The 22,089-nt window shown below is 40.0% G+C and overlaps 1 protein-coding gene across 1 annotated transcript in view; it reads right to left on the reverse strand.

Moving 5' to 3' along the window:
• LOC143733267 (RNA-binding protein Musashi homolog 2-like) overlaps window positions 1-22,089 on the reverse strand; it is a gene marked incomplete at its 5' end in the record, with an annotated part of 55,381 nt that overhangs the window by 23,372 nt on the left and 9,920 nt on the right. The window contains 3 exons of the mRNA XM_077224894.1: window positions 3,777-3,896; window positions 12,791-12,865; window positions 16,367-16,481. Of these exons, the coding sequence (XP_077081009.1) occupies window positions 3,777-3,896; window positions 12,791-12,865; window positions 16,367-16,481 (310 nt within the window). The remainder of the gene's footprint in view (window positions 1-3,776; window positions 3,897-12,790; window positions 12,866-16,366; window positions 16,482-22,089) is intronic.

Below are 22,089 nucleotides of genomic sequence, written 5' to 3' on the forward strand. Positions count from 1 at the left end.
AAAAACAGTGGCTTCAGCTTTGCGGATCTTAGCATAGTCCCATTCCCATTACACACACTCTGCAGAGAAGCTTTTCAAGGCTCACAGACCTTGTTGGGATGAAATGGATAATGATCTCGGATAATGTGAGGTATTTTGCCAAACAGGAGCATCTTCATGCCCGGGCAAGCGGCCCACTGCAGCAGAGCAGAACGCAAAACAACATCTCATCTGCTCAAATACAAACTTATAATACTACCATGCTTCTATCTGATAATAATAACGAATGGACCTCAACTCATTCGGCATTTCATTTCACAGTACTGATAGTTCTGTGGAAAAAAGAAAAAATCGACACCAGCAGATTCCGTAGGACACAGGGGTTAAATGCAGCAACCGCTGGCCATTGAAAAAACCCTGACACAGTTCTGCTTATTCAAGAGAACATGGCTCAACACTGCACACTCCCACAATACACCAGGGCACAGGAAACTGCCTCCACTGCACTCCATCTGCCGAGCAAACTCATCACTTTCCACTGATCTGTTAGTGTCTTACGACAACTACCATCTCACTGGGGAAAGAGGAGAATAAAGACAGGGGGAGAGATGGAAATAGAAAATGGGGGGATGAAAAGGTGAGAAGAAAAGCTGCACATGATGAGGTGAACCAAAAAAAGAGAAAGACACACAAGTTCTTTCTGCCCTAATGATCAGGAAAGGGTCGATCCGTATACGGCAACCTCTAGAAAACAACAAGCATCCCATGATCCTCCACTGAGAGACCACTGCATTGCTCTGAAGGGGACAGAGATCCAGGGGGAGATGTCTCAGCAAAGCGGGAAAGGACGAGGCACATCAGTTGGAGACATACGCCAGCAGTGTCTTGCACCAGGGACATCGGCCTCCAGAAAGTCGTGTGCCCCGCGGAGCCAACAGTCTCTGTCAGGTCCAGGGAGACTAACCTTATCCTGATCCTCTGAAACACTCTCTTCAACAGGAAACAGCAGAGAAACACTGCAGAATTTAGATGAGGGATTGAATGCATTTGTGAAAGCAATTCTCCAAGACAATTTCCTCTTAAGTGCAGTTCTACTAGGCCAATAAACTCCAACTAAAGGGGAAAATGGTGTGTTATCAAGTTTACAAGTCTCTGAGATGTTAAGTCTGTAAGCTGTGGTATCTAGTTCTCATGTTAATGTTTGAACCCCAGCACTGTTGAGACGTGACCTACATCAACGTTCACCGGTGCTCTCGACTAGGGCTGCACCATTTGGGGAAAATGTCATATTGTGAATATTGAGGTCAATATTGCGATATGCGATATAATAAACAAATGGTTTCATGAGTCAACTTGCTTGGTTCTAAAGCAAAATGAACACACAGATTAGTGATAATTCTGAAATGTGCATTTCTCAACTCAAACTAGCAACAAAAACTAAATGATTGATAACATTTTAAACATTAATTATAGACATCCAACATTACAGTGATTCCGTCATTACAGCTGAAAGCTATCAAATTTTTTAAACATTTATTAGGCTTCAAAAAACATAACAGCTTTTAATTTAAGTGAACTTCAAACAATCCTCACATAAACCCATAATAAATGTCATATTTACCTGTTCCTGTCTAACAGATAGGACATATACAAAAATTTAATAAACTTATCAAACAGTCTGCGCTGCATAAATTATATATAGACTAATCCTTATTAAAGCTACAAAAGTTCTTTAGTCAAGAGCAGTGAGTAATTTTCTGTTTTCCCTTTGTTCTTTGATTATCCTTACTGACAGAAAGCTTTATTGGCTGCTGGCCCTTTAAGAGCAGCCGCTGCTGACAGACGAGGATCTCACACACACCTCATTCTCTCACAAAGTTTTATGTAATCATAAGACTGCTCTTATGTTATGAAGATACTTGACAAAACAACATTTTGGCATAGTTGTGTGTTATTGTTCATTCAAGCGCGAAAGAGAACTGTATTCTGGCGCGCTGTCTGTGCATGCGCATGATACTGGCGCGCCGTCTGTGCATGCGCATGATACTGGCGCGCGGTTTGTGCATGCCCATGATACTGGCGCGCGGTTTGTGCATGCCCATGATACTGGCGCGCGGTCTGTGCATGCGCATGATACTGGCTAATTTGTTAATTTCATAAAAAAAATGCAGCATTTTGCGTCATATAATCGCATAGGCTTGACATCGCGATTGCATTATGATTAATCGTGCAGCACTACTCTGAACCCTACAGAGAGTAGCTGCAGCGTTACCCTGGTGTCGTGTTGTGAACAGGTCAAGCGTATTTAAACGTTCAAATTCAAATTTTAAACTTTGACCACATCTGACCTTTAGAAGCGCATCCAATAATTATCTGATAATTTGCATGATGTATCATTACATATCATATGGGATGACTGCCCCACAATCGAAACAAGATCATGTGTCGTCATACAAGATGATTGAACGTTGGAGAATTACTGTATCTTGACATTCAAAAAAAAAAAAAAGTCATATGCCACCTCTTTCATTTGTTTCAAAATTGTCACTTTCCATAATGCTTTTTATGTGTAGGTCACAGCAACACACTATGAGTAAAGCTGGGCAAAATTCTGAATTGACTCCCTTTCAGTTCATGTGTGTGAATTTGAACTGAATTGGCCACAAAATAGAAAGAATTACAAAAATTGTAATTCCATCCATCCATCAACCTTAAATCATGGCTTTTTATAGTTTTTTCAATACTTTCAAATAAGGCTGTAAAACCAACATTGAAAGCTTTTCAAAAAAAAAAAAAAAAAAAAGTAAATTAATTTACTTTTCCCTTGTATTTAAATTCAAAAAGCCATTTATATGTTTGACTATTCTTTTAAACCTGTGTACACTACTATAAACTCTGGTCTCGAACCATCAACTGAGTCCAGAGTCATTCACAACCAGAGGACACTCCTAAAACAAACATTTCCCACACACGTAAAGTTCATGTTAAAGATATTGGATCTGATCTCAGCTGTACACTCTTAATTACTGGCATTAACCCTGGATAAACAGTCATAGCAGAGATTTTAGTCTTTGGATGGAGTAAGTAAGTGAAATGCCTGGAACACACCAAGCCGACGGTCGGCCGTCGGGCAGTTTTTGTGCGTCAGCCGACTAAGTTTTGTCAGTGTGTTCCGCACCGTCGGCTGAAATTGGTCCTCGTCGGCTTTGTTTCGGCCGATTCGACATTTTGAATCGCCGTCGGTGAAAGAGGGAACTCTGATTGGCGGTTCAGCTTAGTGAATGAGTCAGTGCACTAGAATAATAGCAAAACGGCGAGCAAAGGAGTCAAAATGCTGCAGATAGAAGGCTGTTCTTATGTTACATCATCTTACCTAAGTGTTCCTTGGCAAATATTTCAATATTAACATGAGCGGAGTAGAATAAAGGAAGTGTTTAGCAGGATTGATATTCAAAACGGTAAGCACACACTGCTTTGTGTACGGTATGTGTTTCTGCAGCCTGCAGCGTCGGTTTCCCTTTTTGAATGACGAATATAGACGCATATATCTGCAGAAATAGACAGTTGTGTCATTTACACGCAGGCGCAGAACGCGCATGCTAGCTGACAGTCGGCTGTAGTTCTCTCGGTGTGTTCAAGTGCAGCTTTTTACCCAGACGCGAGGCGACAACACAGTCGGCTTTCATCAGTGCTAGTTGGTCGGCGTCAGTTTGGTGCGTTCCAGAATTAATGAAGAGTGTGTTTTCGGCTGGCAGGAGCAGTAGCCACTCAGAACACAGGCGGTAAAGAGTGTTTACCTGGCCCTGCGTTCTGTGGGTATGCCATGTAGCCGCTTCTTCCCCGGGTCGCCCTACCTGAGCCTCGTGCCGCCGCCACTGCCGCCGCCGCCACGGGTCCGTACGTCGTCGCTGGGAAACCTGCTGAGAGAAGAAAACTATTCACTGGTGCTCTTCATCTCAATCAAATTTACAGCCACATGAATGCAGCAGAGCTTCTCCATTCACACTAACGCAACACACACGGGGGAGATGCTACATCAACGTTCAAATATTTATATATAAATCAATAGAACTCAAATATAATTGTTTAGAGTGGAGCTAGCAGGACTGATCTACAGCCTCTTTCATTTTTTGGCAACAGTTTAATTACAGACAGCACAGGAACACACTGCTCATAGAAGGACCGTCAGCTATTTCTTTCGCACACAGGCTGGGAAAAATGCAATATATTAAAGTTAATTTGCACTCACTTTCAACTGCTTCAGAAGCTTTCACAATAACACTCTAATTTGATGTGAGCAGCACAGAACTATGGGTATTTATAAAAACGGTTACACCACTGGGAGGACAAATGTACTTGTTTGCCTGAACGCCACTAGAGGATATAGAAACCGTATGATTTAACACACGGCGACAGCGCCTGTCCACCCTCGTGTGTTGGCCGAGTTGACTGAGATACATCAGAGCTCAATCCATCAGTGTGATCATTTGTATGGTGGACATGGGCCGTGAGCGGACAGAGCAGAGAATTGTAGGATTAATAGCTTGCATCGGAGTGCCTATTATCTCACTGAGAAGCATCAGATGACATGTGGTCCTCTTTAAGGTCCATAATGGCAGGTAGTAATGACTGTGTGAGACCCAAGTGTGTGTGTCCATACAGCTCATATAAATGTGCTTCTTGGGAGTTGAAAATATGAAAACAAAAAAAAACATCAGCCGACTGATTTCTGCTTAACTTAATACTGAACAACTAGGCAAATTCTATTGAATGACATTGTGATTCACAGCATTCAATTTGTTTGTGGTAAACAAAGACTGCAAAAGAATCTACATATTTAAATGACATTCGTGAGTTCAGTGTTCAAACAATGTAATCAAACATAATTATCATCATTGTTGAAGCCAACTAAAGAAAACCAACAGGCCAGAGTATCTACAGCTCTATTATTTCATAACAAACGTAATTATAGTCCCGGCACTTTAATGAAGGCGTGTATCTGCGTCTGACAGCTGCTAATCAGAGCAGTAAAAACTTGCAGCGGGTCAAAAGCACATCATTACACCACACCGTAACTCACAACTCTGAAGGTGGAGTGGCTTAATAGGTAAAGAGTTGAGATTGGCAACCCAATATTGCTAGGTTCAAAACCAAGATGGGGTGATCCATTATCTATCACCTTCTGGTTCCTCTAGAGGGACTGTTCCTATATTACACTGCAAAGCAAGTGATAACGCATAGAGAGATCGTTTACACACCTGATCTGAATTTGTCATAAACAGCTATGAGTTTCAAAAGCATGCATCAAAGCAAAGATTTTTCAAAAATAGAAGACCCCCCGGAAAAAAAAACCCCAACAAATATGTTTTTAAAATAGTAACAAAAGAGGGAAAATGTGCCATTCAGCCACTCAAAAAAAAAATAAAAAAAAATAATAATAATATTTGCTATTATTTCAATAATATTTCTTATGGCTACTAAATAAGAGAATGAAAAATGTATTTTTTTAAAACAAAAAATGTTTTTTTGTTATATGGCTACTGAATAAATAAGGAAAGATAAATGAAGGAAAAAAAAAACTATACAACTAAAAATATATAAAATAAAGAGAAAAAAATCAATATGGCTACTAAAAGTAAATGAAAAAAAGAAGACAAAAACAACTGAAAAAAGAAATCATAACGCAAAAGAAACATACTGACGTGTATAATAGATTGGTTTCTAGAGCACAAAGAAAGAACAAAGACAATAAAAAGAAAATTAAAAATAAACAGGTCCAGATTAAGGATGGTTACAGATAATCAAACCTCTGTGGTCTCTCTGGTTTGAATTACGCATGTCATTTCCTGTTTCTTTCCTCAGCTTGTTAATCTCTTCACAAAACACAAATCAGTATGCTAATGCTAATGCTAATGAAGGTCACGCGTCCCTGCTTCTCTTTATCGCTGCTCGCTGTTGCCGAGCACAAGTGTCCTTCACCAAAGTGTCACAAGTCATTCGTGCTGCTTTTTCCCCCTTGCCTCTTTTCTCTGCACAACATCTTCTGTCCCCTAGTGGCCTCCCTCCCTGTGCCAAAGTTAGCACTGGAACAAAGTTCTTGCGAGAGATTAACTTCTGCGGATTAGGTGGGTTAATTATTAGATCTTGGAGGCTCATTGTTTTGTGTTTCTGTCGTGAGAGGCTGCTCGAGAGAGGCATTGCAGCATTAAATCAATTTCATGGGCTTTTCATTACAGACGAGATAACGCCAACATTTAGCATTCAGTTTTATAGCGTTATTTGAATCTGCTCAAGTGAATGGGCTGATGGGAGAGAAAAACCCTGCTGAGAGGACACAAGGACACAGTGCTCTCCCTGCTTCTGTCAGAACCCCATGGGCACCGTAAAACTGCACACATGGACCCCGAGGGAGTGTAGAAAGGGTCTACGACACTGAATCTTCTCGGCTGTGTGATGAAAGAGAGAGGAAGAGGGACGTAGACAGGAAGTGGAAGAAATTTTCAATCCTGTAAGAGTAGGGTTGGGTTTTATCCGATACCAGTACCTACTCTGTAGTTTTTAAACGGTTCCGGTGCTTAAACCGGTACTTAAGAAAACGAAACCGCACACACTTCGTCAAAAAATAATACCCTTTTATTTACAGGGCCAAACTGGACACAATATTAACTTAAATCTTTAAACAATATAAATACAAGTAACATATGGTAATAATAAATAAACCAATATAAAATAAAAATTCACATTTACATAATATCAAATAAACCAATATTGTATCAAACATTGTAATAATATTGGAGATTAATAGAGATTACTACCAGGGTAATGTAATCTCGACATGGCTCAAGGTTCCCATGTTTTGTCTGCTTGATTCAGTCATGTAAGTTATCTGGTCGTTGTGCTAGTTACGGCAGCGCTTAGCTTGGCGAGTTTGGTATTTCGTTCCCACTGCGTCTTAGCTACGCAGCGTTGAGTGAACCGATGAAACGTCTCTGGTTACTGGTGTAACCTGTGTTCTCTGAATAGGGAACATGATGCTGCGTTCGCTGCCGACAAGCTTCCTTTTTCGGCAGAGAAATCTGAGGAGCAGATGATAGCGTGCGCGTGCTAATATAATATGACGACGTAAGAGCGTCGATGCGGCGCCAGCGCCATCAGCCAATGTATTGCCGTGATTCTATATGGGCTTCAGACAATCGGCACAGAGAGGGCGTTCTGACGCGTAATTTTTCACGTGAAATGCAGCCAAACCTTGGAGGGTTTTGCATTCGGGATCTTCATTAATCCCCTCGCTATCAGTTCAACAAGCGGCACTGACATCATGTAAGTTGACACCGGAACACCAGGGAGCGGTAAAAAAAAAAGTCAGGCACTGAAATTTTCATTCTGTTTGGTCTCGTTACTACATTTTACGTCGGAACTGGTTCCCTATAGAGAGCCTAAGCCCCTCCCCTTCCGGTGGACCATGGGACCTTATTTCGAAAAAATATTGTATGGTAGTCAATGGCGAGAGACAACAAATATTTGGATCCCGTCTGAACTATGCCCTGAATTACACATATGATGTTTATCAATTTAAAGACACATTTTAAAGTCAAGAAAGTCTGTTTGATGTAAAACTGTTGAGTTATAAGACTGTGAAAATACGTAATTACAAAGACTACAACCCCAAAAGGCGTGCATGTGACGTCATACCTTTTCTCTCAATAAATGAAGCTAACTTTACTGAAGCTAACGTCTGTCATGTTTTCTATAGTCTAACGTTATAATCGTAACGTTACGCCGTCATGCCGGTGTGTTTTGTACCAGACTGCACACACACGAGCTTGGTGACGTACATAGTGTGAGACGAGAGATGTAGTTCATGGAGCGATTTTCACATAAAACTAAATGTTACTCTTCTGTTTTATGACAAACTGAGACTTTCCTGACTTTCATAATTATCTTTTAAATTGACAAACATCATATGTGTAATTCAGGGCACAGTTCAGACGGAATAAAAAGATAAGTTGTCTCTCGCCATTGACTAGCATACAAATTTTTTCCGAAATAAGGTCACATGAGCCGGAAGCGGAGGGGCGGGGCTTAGGCTCTCTATTGGCACCTAAGAGGCACATTGATGACGGGTTCACCAAGAATACCCAAGAAACCACCCAGTGATGCCCTAAAAACGAATTTTCTCTTACAGAAAATTCACAAATCTATTTATTACAATTAAGCAGTGGCCTCATTTTAATGGATGGTACACAGAGAAAGATGTTCTTTTGATCAGACTGGGCTACCCTGCTTTCGGAAACAGCTGCTGAAAGGAGCCACACGTCCTGAGATCAGGCTATAAATAATTCTGATGTAAGCCCACACACACACACACACACACACACACACACACGGCTTGTGTCCTATCAAGCAGCACATGGCTGTGAAATGACAAAATCTGTGCCTTCATCTTTCCTTCATTGCCCACTTTGAAAGGAAAATAAAAACAATGAAAGATGCCATAATAAGAGCTGGGGAAGGCAACAGCCTCGGCTCTCTTTTCATCTGTGCAGCTAGTGACCTGTTGTTGCTGTCCATCTAAAAAAAAAAAAATGATGCATCGTTTGTAGTTTTGCGAAAGCTTTTCATGCAATATCAAAAGGTGGGATCTTGGCAGCTTCTGGCACAGGTGGTGTTTATATGAAGAACACATCACGCATACATATACACATTTCTGTGCTCCCTACACAACAATATAAACATACAGATCAGTCATTATAAAAAATGGTTTTTTTTCAAAACTGAGATTGCTTTTCATACGTGAAAGATTTTGGCCAGAATGAAACCATTTATTATACTGGATCTTCATCATGAGAGTCTTCTGACTTTGATTAGGGGACAAAAAGTCATTTTGCCAGGCAGATTAAAGGGCTCAATCTTTTTTTAGCCCTTTCATACACCATTAAACTTAACGATGAAGGGGTGGGGGGGGGGGGGGTAGATATCTCCAGAAAGATCTCTGGACGTCAAGAAACCTGCTTCACCCCACACCGCAACGAGAGATGATTTTACGGGCAGGAGGACAACCGTGACTGTGCAACTCCAACTAGAGTACAACATCATCTCACTGAACATTAGCTTGGTTTTGGACACATATGGGCCGTGAATCACGCGTGTAAGTGTGTGTGCAATGGAGAGAAGTATAGTTACACCTCCATAGCACCGCTCTGAAGCAGATGTCCCGGAGACGACGCCCGTTTCCTATCGCTCATCTAATCATAAAACAAACCCATATCTTCGACAGATTGGGCCCTTGTGCCAGAACGCGACCAAGCAGGTCGAATTTTGTTGTTGAAAATAAATCATTTTCTGCCCAGGCACAAAAGAGCTGAAGCGCTTGGCCTGTTTCTAATGGAAGAGTTTCCAGGATGGTGGGTTCTGCCGACCTTAGGTGAAGATTTTGTGTCAAGTCTACTTTCCATGAAAAAACATGAGAAATGTCACCCAGGGATTGTGGGTGACAGGTGTCAGCGGTGATCCACTGAGAACTCGAGGAGCTCAGGGCATCAGCAGGAAGGACTCCACTCTCTTAACAAGCAGTCTGACATGTTAGCTAGAAGCACTTAGTATTAATTAGCAAAGCCACCTCATTATTACCCAAGTAAACACTTCTAATTTGTTATGCATTTTAATGGCCGTCACCAAACACTTAAGGAACATCTTAGGGCATTTAAAAAAAATCAACAACTCAAGACAGCTTGCAAATAACCAGAAGACACTTCCTGCTAACACAGCAGAGCTTGGTATAAAGACTCGTGGGTCCTTTGAGAAGATCTGAACAGAGAAAGAGCGCTGAAAAAGTGTCACCTATAAACTTAAGAGCCTCAGGTGTCTGTCCTAAGATGATCTAAATATACAATTATATACACTGCTGTTCAAAAGTTTGGGGTCGGTAAGATATTTAATGTTTTTAAAAGAAGTCCCTTCTGCTCACCAAGGCTGCATTTATTTGATTAAAAATACAAAACAAGCCCAGTAATATTGTGAAATATTATTTCAATGTAAAACAGCTGTTTTCTATGTGAATATATAGTAAAGTGTAATTTATTCCTGTGATCAAAGCTGAATTTTCAGCATCATTACTCCAGTCTTCAGTGTCACATGATCCTTCAGAAATCACTCTAATATGATGATTTGATGATCAAGAAACATTTATGATTATTATCAATGTTGAAAACATTTAATAAGCATTTATTTAAAATAGAATCTTTTGTAACATTATAAATGTCTTTACTGTCACTTTTGATCAATTTAATTCCTCCTTGATGAATAAAAGTATTGGTTTATTTTATTTATTTCCCTCAAAAAGTAAAATAAAAATTATTACTGACCCCAAAGATTTGAACGGTAGTGTTTAATGTTACAAAAGATTTTATTTCAGATAAATGCTGTTCTTCTGAACTTTCTATTCAAAGAATCCTGAAATAAAAATGTAAATAACTGTTTTCAACATTGATAATAATCATAAATGTTTCTTGATCATCAAATCATCATATTATAGTGATTTCTGAACGATCATGTGACACTGAAGACTGGAGTAATGAATCACAGGAATAAATTACACTTTACTATATATTCACATAGAAAACAGCTGTTTTACATTGAAATAATATTTCACAATATTACTGGGTTTGTTCTGCATTTTTAATCAAATAAATGCAGCTTTGGTGAGCAGAAGAGACTTCTTTTAAAAACATTAAAAATCTTATCGACCCCAAACTTTTGAACGCCAGTGTGTATATATATATATATATACAGTATATATGTGGTAAAGATCAAGTACTACAATAACTGAATAAAAATTAGACAATGGTCCATATCTCTTTCTTTTTGTGTGCCATACAAAACAACTAAAATATTGTGTTACATCTGTAAGTGTGGGTGTGCAAGAAACACAAACCCTAAACTCAAAATTCAACGCACAGTTGAGATGATATAAAGAGACAGAGCATTAAAAAAAGAATAGGAGCACAACGGCTCTCCAAAAGTCTTCTCACAGATGGCTGATTTCCATAATGACAGCAGAGACAGAGAGATCACTGGGTTAGTCAGAGCCTCCTTCATGATCTCAGACGGACTCAGATTGACTTGTGTGAGAGAGAATTACTGACTTTAAAGGTGCTTACACACCTGAGCGTTTGTTTCGGAGTCTGGTGTGTATTCTCCCTTGGTTCGGTGTGAACAAGGCAATCGCGCTCAGATCCGCACCAAAACAATCGCTCCGGGACCGCCTGAACGAGGTGATCTCGGCCCGATTACAAACGAACTCTGGGGCGGTTCGCTCGAGTTGTGAAAGTGATCCGACCCAACGAACCAAATGGTATTATAATTCATAACAGGAAATGTGCTATGTAAATTACAGTAGTGTCTGATCATGTGAGTGAGCTCATTAGTTATCACAGTTAAAACCAAAAGAGCTCCTCTTTATCTTAAAATGTTGTATAGTTGCGCTTCTCCGTGCGAGAATGCTGTCCCAATGAAGCCTTTATTCCCGCTCGAGCTGCATTATAACATTCGTATGTGTTTGCGTGTGTTTTCTTGACACTGTTAACCTCTAGATCCAGAGGAGCGCGTTTGAATTTGCTCCAGTATTAATACTAATGTAGTATAGAATTTAACAGCGGGAATGACGGCTACATTCTTATAGTCTTTGCGTGTGTCTCGACAGTTACAAATAAAGTCACAAAAAAATCATGGAACGAACTTGTCAATCATCTTGATGGATGATGCAGAGGAAACGCTGACCAATAAGAGGACAGTACTCGCATGTGACTTCCGTTAACATTTTGGTACACTTTGAAAGGTTGCGTTGTGAAAGTGAACCGGACCAAGAAGAAAATGCAACATTGTAGCAAATTAAGTACCTTTTAATTTTTTTTAATCTATAGGAGTGAAAACACCCTCTGTGTGTGTGTGTGTGTGTGTGTCTGTGGGCCACTGCTGTCCTGTTTCAGGGTTAAATTCTAGTTTCAGTACAAAAAAAAACGAGAAGGAGACAGATGTTGGTGTAGTGTGATTTTATGGTATTTCGATGTCAGGTGCCGTCACATAAATATGAGTAACTGTGCAAGAGTTTGAGGCTCACCACAGATCAGAGCACACTTGTGTGCGAGTGGATGTGTGTGTGTTTGTGTGAATGAGAATGTCAGCGTGTGTGTACGTGTTTCCTTTCATGCATCAGGATGATTCAACCCAGTCAAATATAATTTATAACTATTCTGAATATAAATACAAGGCTTTGTGAGAAAGAAACAATATGCGCCTCATAAAACCCTCTACATACACCTCTCTGTTATGTTTTTCTGTGATGCGCTGATTAATAAAAAATTAAAAAACGAAGAAACAAAAATAGAGTGTTTCACCCCCCCCTCCCCCCTCCCTTTAACTAAAATAGGAATAAAAAATTTGCAACAGAATGAAAACTACACATGTGCGCTACAAAAAGAACAAACATGTTGGGAAATGACCAGCGTCCATCAAAACATCCATCACCCTCTCAGAAGAAAAACCCATTAGCTCTGCTCATGATATCAGCAGACAGGTGGTCATCCACAGGACACTCGTATCAACACTAATATCTGCCACCAGATGCAGAGCAATGTGCTCACCTTCACGCCTCCAACACACACACACACACACACACACAGCTTTTACTCACAGCTTGTCATACACACACTTCACACATCTGCGCAAGTAACAAGCTCCCAAAATGATGCTGAATTACAGCAACAGGACAGATAGATACATTATGGACAGACAGATGGATGGATGGACTCACCTGGAAACTGGTAGCTGTAGCTTGGAGAAAACCCTGTGTATCCACGACCGTATGTTGCCACAATGTTTGGATAACCTACAAACACACATTCAGACAGAAACCAGATCAGTAAATTTTCTGCTGTATATTTCTGCCTTGTGGGGTAAATTCATGCTTAACCCCGATCAATTGGACATGTCTGGAAGAGGGTGTGTATATGTAAGACTGTCATAAGAGCAACTGCACTTGAAAAGGAGGATAAATATCACAACAGTGTGTTTTCAAGCACATGAGCACTTTAAATGAAGAGGCAACTTCAGGGAATTTCATGGCCATCTGTTTTTCTCTGATGCTACTCTGCCGAGAGAGAGAGAGAGAGAGAGAGAGAGAGAGAGAGAGAGAGAGAGAGAGAGAGAGAGAGAGAGAGAGAGGTAGAGAGAGAGAGAGAGAGAGAGAGAGAGAGGTAGAGAGAGAGAGAGGTAGAGAGAGAGAGAGAGAGAGAGAGAGAGAGAGAGAGAGGTAGAGAGAGAGAGAGAGGTAGAGAGAGAGAGGTAGAGAGAGAGAGAGAGAGAGAGAGAGAGAGGTAGAGAGAGAGAGAGAGGTAGAGAGAGAGAGGTAGAGAGAGAGAGAGAGGTAGAGAGAGAGAGAGAGAGGTAGAGAGAGAGAGAGAGAGAGAGAGAGAGAGAGAGGTAGAGAGAGAGAGAGAGAGAGAGAGAGAGAGAGGTAGAGAGAGAGAGAGAGAGGTAGAGAGAGAGAGAGAGAGAGAGAGAGGTAGAGAGAGAGAGAGAGAGAGAGAGGTAGAGAGAGAGGTAGAGAGAGAGAGAGAGAGAGAGAGGTAGAGCGAGAGAGAGAGGTAGAGAGGGAGAGGTAGAGAGAGAGAGAGAGAGAGGTAGAGAGAGGTAGAGAGAGAAAGAGAGAGAGAGAGGTAGAGAGAGAGAGAGAGAGAGGTAGAGAGAGAGAGAGAGAGGTAGAGAGAGAGAGAGAGAGAGAGAGAGGTAGAGAGAGAGAGAGAGAGAGGTAGAGAGAGAGGTAGAGAGAGAGAGAGAGAGAGGTAGAGAGAGAGAGAGAGAGAGAGAGAGAGGTAGAGAGAGAGAGAGAGGTAGAGAGAGAGAGAGAGAGGTAGAGAGAGAGAGAGAGGTAGAGAGAGAGAGAGAGAGAGAGAGAGAGAGAGAGAGAGAGAGAGAGAGAGAGAGAGGTAGAGAGAGAGAGAGATACTGATGTACGTTATAGTTGGCCTTATTTTCTCATGTTTTCTCTTTGAAATTTACATGCTGTAATAATTTCATATTTTTCCCAAAACAAGAATGTGAACTGCTCGGTAATAAATCACGACACACGGATGTCAGAAATCACTCCAAACACACCTTCGTGCAGAGCTGGCATATGTGCACTTATGATTTCCCGAACCTGTCATGAGTCGCTCAATATCAGTTGACCGCAATGAAAACACTTTTGACAGCTCTCACAGAATACACTGCTAAAAAAAGGGTTCTTCCAGAGAGGATGTGCTCACACACACACACACGATGTGCTCACACACACACACACACACACACGGAAAATACACGAGGAACTACCACAACATCTCTCCCGCCCTGCAGTGTGATGTGTGTTTGTGCATGATGTGTCTAAAAAAAAGTTTTATTCTTGAAGAGAAGAGGAAAAATGAGACAAGATGAGAACATCAATAGAAAAGAGGTCAGAAGAGACAAAATGAGGTGAGATGAGACAAGAAGGGATAAACAAGAATAAACAAAATGATTTGAAGAGACCAAAAGAGAAAGGCTGAGACAAAAGAGCAGAAGAGGAGACATGACACCAGATGAGAAGTGATAGGACAAGACCAGGAATAAAGAAGCAAGATAAGAAATAATGAAATGAGGCAAGACAAAAAAAAAAAAAGAGAACAAAATTTGAACAAAAAATAAGGTCGATCGAAGGAATGAGAACAAACCAAAAGAGAAGAAATGAGACATTAAAAAAAGAAACAGCAGAGAGGATATTAGGAGATAAGATGAGGCAAGAATTGAAAAGAAGAGAAGACAAAACAAGAACCTATTTAAATAACAAAAGAGAAGAAATGAGACTAAATGAGACAAGATGGGAAGAAGAGAAAAAAGGAAACGATGAAAAGCGAGCAGAATAGAGAAAAAGGTGAGATGAGGCGAGACAAAATAAGAAAACGAATTGAGATGAGATAAAAAAAGACAAGAAGAGAAAAGACTGGAAGAGACCAAATGAGAGGAGATGAGACAAGACCAGAAGAAAAGAGGAAAGAAGATAAGAAAAAAATTGATGAGGCAAGACAAATACAAAAAAAAAAGAAAAAAAGAAAAGTGAGATGAGAAATAAACAAAAGAGAAGAAATGAGACAAGAAAGTAACAGCAGAGAGGAAGTTAGGAAATGAGACGAGGCGAGAAGAGACGAAAGCAGACAAGACTAAACAAAAATCATATTTTGACAAGAAATGATAAGAGAACAAATGAAAAGAGATGAGAAAAAGTAGGAGACTAGACGAGAAGAGAAAAGACAAGATTAGAGAAATAAACAAGACAAACAGAAGAAATGAAACAAACAGAAGAGCTAAGCTGTCCGTATCTCTGTGCATTGTGGGTAAAAAGGCTGCGTCCTCCCCTGGCGGCTGCTATCTCAGGCTCTGATTTGCATTATTAATGTTCAGGCTAATATACCTATTTTATGGCTCAACAGCTCAGATTCACTTTAAAATCAATTATACATCTGCGGCAGCTGAAGCAGGCAGCAGCTCAAATGTGTATTAATCTCAGCAAACATACACGCGGCGCCAGACTATAAAGATAAATGACACGATTAGCAGTGGTAAACAAAAGCGTGAACGCGGCAGCTTTAATGAGATTTGCCGTATAAGAAACTTACAGTTCCTTAAATAATGAGCCCTGATCTGCAGCCTTTTTTTCATATGCAAATCGTACTAAGTTCTGTCTGGTCGTCCTGTTCTCTCCAGTTTCATTTAGATAAGACCAGAGTTAATATTTTCACTTGAGTGCTTCATGCTCTCTCTCTTTCTCTCTCACTCGTTCCTCCTCTCTTCACCCTCCTCCACACCAGTAATCCGGGAAACTTTAAGAAAGTTCACGCATTGTTCAAATTTGAGTATAAGGGATCTGTGCATCTCATTATTTCAGGGTTTAAATACAAATCGAATTTTCTAAAATATTACATAAATGTATGTTTTTTTTTATTGAGCCTGTATATATTAAAGTCTCTATGATTATTCTATATCTGTGTGCATCTGATCGTGGCAGCACGTTTGTATGTTCTCGTTCAGTGCCGTTGTCATTAGCGGGGTCAGAGGTCAGGCAGAAGCTGCACTGAGCATTAGCCTAATTTTCCTCTTCATCTGAGCCATTAATACAGACGTTTCTCTGCTCGTCAGGTCTGAAGAATCCCACCGCACCTGAGCTGGACTGACTCGACACTTCACAGACAGACATTTGTCTCAGGTCCAGCAGCCAATCAGAAGTCAGCACCTTAAGCCCCGCCCCCAGAGCACCCTTCAGTGTCCTGTATGTGTGTGTGTGTGTGTGTGTGTGTGTGTGTGTGTGTGAGAGACTCACTCAGCATGCCCATGCCAAGCATGAAGGCGTCCATGGTGTACGGAAGACTCCTCGCCCTCCCCCTCGTGCCGGGAGGAAACATCACCTCCTTTGGCTGGGCCTTCTTACATTCTACCTGTGGACACACAGACAGACACTTCATACAAACTAAAATAAATAGCACATGCTATATAATACTAGATGATATAGCATAATTACTTGGAATGCACCGAAATGAAAATTCTTGTCCGAAACACTGAAAGAAATGATGGCTTTTTTTATGGCTATGACTGTGTACTAACTTTACTAAAATCAAGGCATTGCAATTGCATAAATTAATATCAAAGTTTCAAAGAATAAATCAATTACAAATTATGCAAATATTTATTTAGCACATTGCAACAATGCACAGTATAAAATAAAATTCAAACTAAAATGTTTAACTTGACCCCACTCATGTGTACATTAAATAATAATGCACAGGCCTACTGGCCTGCAGAAAGGTTTTAAAATTAAATGTTCTCTCATAAAACACAGTGCATTTAGGTCAAGTGCATTTTAAATTTTTCTCTGTAGGAAACTTCCTTGCCTTTTCAAAAACGTGCGGCACAGGCGGAGTGGGCGTGCTCGAAGGCATTTTCCTTTTCTGTGTCGCGTTCCTCTCATATTCAGAATCTTTGGATTTCAGGTGATAAATAAAACCCGACGTGGATTCAGTCTTTGCAGATTCACTCCCTCTTGAAATTTTGGCATAACATGTTTTGCAAATCGCTGTCCGTGGGTCTCTCTCAGATATACTGAAGTACGTCCACACCGCAGACATGTTGCTTCAGACAAGCACGTGCAGGTCGCGGTTTTTGTTTGCGTCACCACAACATTTCGGCCATATTGTTTCTATGATAAAAGTATTTTGTGTGCGCCGAATATTCAGTACATCCCTAATAATTACGCATGTTGGATAAACAACATAAATAATCCAGAACACGTTTAATTTAATGCTTGATTAATTAAATAAATTATTAAATTTTTCAAAATTACAATCAGCATTCATTCAAGGAAGTACAGAAAATAATACCATGATGAATAAATACTTCACACAAATTAGTGTTTGAGGTCAGTGAGTAATTTATCTTTTAAGAAAGCAATACATTTATTCAGTATTCAGCAAGAATGCATTAAAAGACAATATTACAAAAATTTTCTATTTTAAATAAATGTTCATTAAAATCTTGAATCCAGTGCTTTCTATTCATCAGCACTATTTTCACCATTGATCATTTTTTACTCAGCAAATCAGCAGATTAGAATGATTTCTGGAGGATCATGTGACACTGAAGACTAATGATGCTGAATTGTTACCACATGGATAAATTGCATTTTAAATACATTACAATTATTATATTTAATGCATATTAAAATAGTTATTTTAAACTGTAATATTATTTCAGAATATTAGCTTTTATTAAAATAAATGCAGCCTTGGTTCTTTTGGAAAATAAAATGTAAAATATTTTTGAATGAAATATGGCTTTTCTTGTCCATGCTCTTGACAGGTTTCCTGAACTTCATCCACCTATTGTTCGGATGCCATTGGACCGTAAATATGATGCCTAATAAATTTGAAATTTTGGAACAGAGCTCGAGTCACACTGTATCTCATGCTCTGTCAGTTTGAGCTTGGTGTACTTTACTAGCCTAACAAATAGGGATGCATTTGTGTATCCAAAGCATTTTTCAAACAGCAAAACTAATGCAAAAAAGCTAAAGCAGGCTTTCTGAATCCGCCCTGTGATCTCAACGCACCCCCACCCCCTCATTCTCACGTTCTCACTCTTTGATTGACATTTTAACCTCCGGAGCGGAGCACATGAGCGGACAGCAGACAGCAGTCCCTGCCTGAGAGACAGAGGAATATTCCTCCAGAGAGCTACGAGAGGGAAGACAACATGTCTATAGCAAAGGGGAGAAATAAACAAACACACAAGCAGAAAACATCAAACCCAAACAAACACACAGACGCTCGCTCGCTCGCTCTCTCTGGTGATATGAGCATAACCGGGTCAGACGAGGAAAGACGTTCCTCCTGACAGGCCTAGCAGGCAGAAGATCCTATTTACCAAGCACATCTGCATGCTTACAGGAGGGTGTGTGTGTGTGTGTGTGTGTGTACGTGCTGACAGCGCTTCTATGGTAAGAACACGATGCATTTGCACTTGGCTGAATCTGTCCTCTGTGTTGATCGACTTGTCTGCCTGCCCAGGGCCCGTCCATCTGTGTGTGAGTGTGTGTTTTTTGGCCTTTCACAACACACACACACACACATTGCAGATCATCTCCCATCGAGGCCATGCACAGATGCTGCTTGGCACAGCTGGACACACACACACACACACACACACACACACACACAACGGTTCTGCTGAAGTTCAACTTGCTGTTCTGTCAGCGCTGCTCTGAATACATGAGATATTTCTGGATTCGGCCACTGACCAATATTTAATATTCATTAAATGACTTGTTCAATCAACAGACACTTTCTATCTTCCATGGAAAACAAAAGGTGAAATTAAGCGTTCAGCTGCTCTTTTCCAAACATATAATGACGGGGCTGTAAACTTCAAGCACAGAATGCACATTTTCAGGTGAACTATAATTCAAGAGCTGAAAGAGAGAGATGTACAGATGTGTTCGTGAACGAGTGTTTTGGACAACTGTTGTACAGCATGTCAATTTCAATGGGTTTAATTCTGGATGGCAAACACTCATCTAGCCAGACATAAGCCAGGAGATAAAATCATGGGCTATTATCTGCTCACACACATGCTGCTGCCGGCTAAAAAGGTTTTCTCAGACTTTTTTAACCCAGGACCCCCTTCATAACCCCAAACATTATACCATTTTCAAAAACTCTTCAGAAATCTCTTCAGCCTGTTCCACTACACCTGTATATAAAACAAGCAGTGCAACATCAATAAGCCGTTTCATTACTACAACCATCTCTACACACACTTGTGCAGAGAGTTGCTTTCACCAGTCTCATCAATCCACTACAGTTTGTTTTAAGTGTGTGTTGGGGAGCGAAAGACAACCATTCAAAATAATCATCCAAACTGTTCAGGATCTCAATTTATACTCAACATGTTTTGGTATTTTTCAGCATGCCTGGGTGATAACCTTGTTGACAAAAAAAAAGTGATTTTTTTTTTAATACAAACTAAAGTTTTTTTTTATTATTATTATTAATTTTTTTGATTAATGAGTTGTATATAAACTTGTTCATAGAGCAATAAGGCAGTTTTTTTATCAGCGTTTTAAATTACAGAATTAAATTTCTACTCCGATTCGTTGTTGAAATATAAAGAATTGAATGTTGGCAGTAATCAGGGGCCAAGCACTGACGGTGCATGTTCACCTGTTGTAGTTGATCCACACTGAGTGCATGAAACAGACATTAACCCGTTCAAAACACGCGATTACAGAAGCACTAATTAAATGTCACCGTTTTCGTCAAAGATTTTGGCCTTCCGAATTTTTGGTGCATCACTACAAAACATGCCTGAATAAAATCAAGCCGCAAACAACGCCTCAAAATCACACATTCATAAAGAAGATTTCAAAATTCAGTTGTGAAAAGAACAAAGTGAGGAAAAAGAAAGCATTTGCCCTCAAATGTGTGAAATCTGCTTCTCTCGATGCTTTAATTGGTCAGTAGCTGCTTCAGTCAGATAAAACTCATGCCTAATTTTCCAATGACAACGATCATAAATGACACATTTGAGAAGAAAATGTACAAGCACTTCTTTAAAACCAGTATATAGAGGCCATTTAGAGGCACCACTGGTTCCTTCTGATCGACCCAAACAGAAGAACAGCAATGAAGCGGTTCGATTTGACCAGTTTTCTGAATTTAACCTGCATTTTTTAGCTTCACAAAATGTCATGTTAGACTCACCAATCACCAAAACAAGTAAAACATGGCTTGCTGTTGCCTAGTGTGAGAAAAAGTTTTGGACTGTATAGGAAAAAGAGAAGAACCCCCTGACGCCCTAAAGAGAGACAGCAGGACTAATCAGACTTGAAAAGCCTGTGCATTGATGGCGAGATCTCTCTCTCCGTGTGTGTGTGTGTGTGTGTGGTAGATGGACACCCGGTGAGATGTTCAGCCAGGCAAACAGGTTCAGCATCACCACATGACATGTGTTCTGCAGAACACACGAGGAGGAAGAAGTTTGCATCTCTGTAAATAACTATAAATAACTGTAAATAACATCTCGCTGGGTATCGTAACAAATGTTTTGATACCGATACCTTGACTTCGATACCGGTTCCTGAACGATACTTTTTTTCGAAACCAATTTTATGAAACCAGTTTTAACAATATTACATGACCTAAAAAAAAAAAAAAGTTTATTTTTTCAGTTTGTTGACTTTTTTACACTCATATTTTGAGTCTGTAAAAAAGCACCAATGCTAATAAACTTTTCTATGTTTCCTTATCATTTAACAACATGTATTCTTTACTTCAATGAGCTCATTGTTTCTGCCTTAACTTAATGCATTGTTTATAAATGAAACTGAAAGAAAATTATTTGAAATGCATTACACACAGTCACCTCTGATAACAGATCACTCTAAATTGTAATTGAGACACATGCATTTTCTGTAAAGCTGCTTTGAAACGACATGTATACTGGGGTACGGGATATATGCCTCGCGCTCAGCACACATGAAGCTCGCCGCAAAGCACTGGCAAAAGTAGCCTAATGATTATGGATGTGTCGGGTAACAATAGCAAGGAGATATTTTAATTGTTTATGAATGAACAAGTGTTTACTAAGTGTGTTGGCTGCAAAGATGAATATGGCGATGCTGGCTCGTCATTCCTGCAGTAACGTTAGTGAACACGCGCGCGCCTATATGGATTAGGTAATCAAACTATTTATTTCTAATTGTTTCGTTTAAAAGTAGACATTTTGACCGTCTATAGGCCTATTTCTCATGTCTGTGAGGCAAGTATCCTATATGTGAAAAGTTTCGTTTAATTTATGAGACGCTCCAGTTCATGCAGTCGAAGACGGATAAACTTTCTACTCTCGAGTGTATTCTGTGCGCTTTTTAAGTACCTTATCAGATTTATTGTGTTGCTAGTCTTGGCAGCAATTATCTTGTCGAAAATATTGCATCGCGTGCTTCTGGCATCGAGTCTGGTACATCGGTACACTTGATCATTTCCACATATTTTCTATCTATCTGGGTTGGGACGCTTACACACACACACACACACACACACTACAGCCTCACGTGCGACGAGCCGCGTCTCTGGGCAGCCGCGTAAAGTAGTGTTTTTCCGCCACAGCCAATCATGCTGCATGCTTATAGTTTCACTGACGTTGACGAGATTAAGCGCTTAGGTACCGAAATTTGGTACCAAAAAACAAGACATCGTCAGTATCGCGGAAATTCGGTCGTCACCTAAAAAGTATCGAACTCGATACCCAGCCCTATAAATAACATCTAATTATTGGAAGCTTGAGGGACTGTGGTGTTTTTGGGGTGTTTAAGGGCTGTGTGGGATTATATTTTGATAATATTTAAAATACAGTCTGAAAAACGGATATTAATTTTGAGATTTGTTAAAGATTAGCGTGATGGAAAAACAGGAAACGAGCATGCACAATAAAATATCCAATATCTTCCGATAACCAATAAATTAAAAATAATAAATTTTCCGATAACAAATGATG

Source organism: Siphateles boraxobius, unplaced genomic scaffold (assembly GCF_051911475.1).
Source record: "Siphateles boraxobius isolate OS27281-9 unplaced genomic scaffold, OSU_SipBor_1 93, whole genome shotgun sequence".
In the NCBI taxonomy this organism is placed as follows: domain Eukaryota; kingdom Metazoa; phylum Chordata; class Actinopteri; order Cypriniformes; family Leuciscidae; genus Siphateles; species Siphateles boraxobius.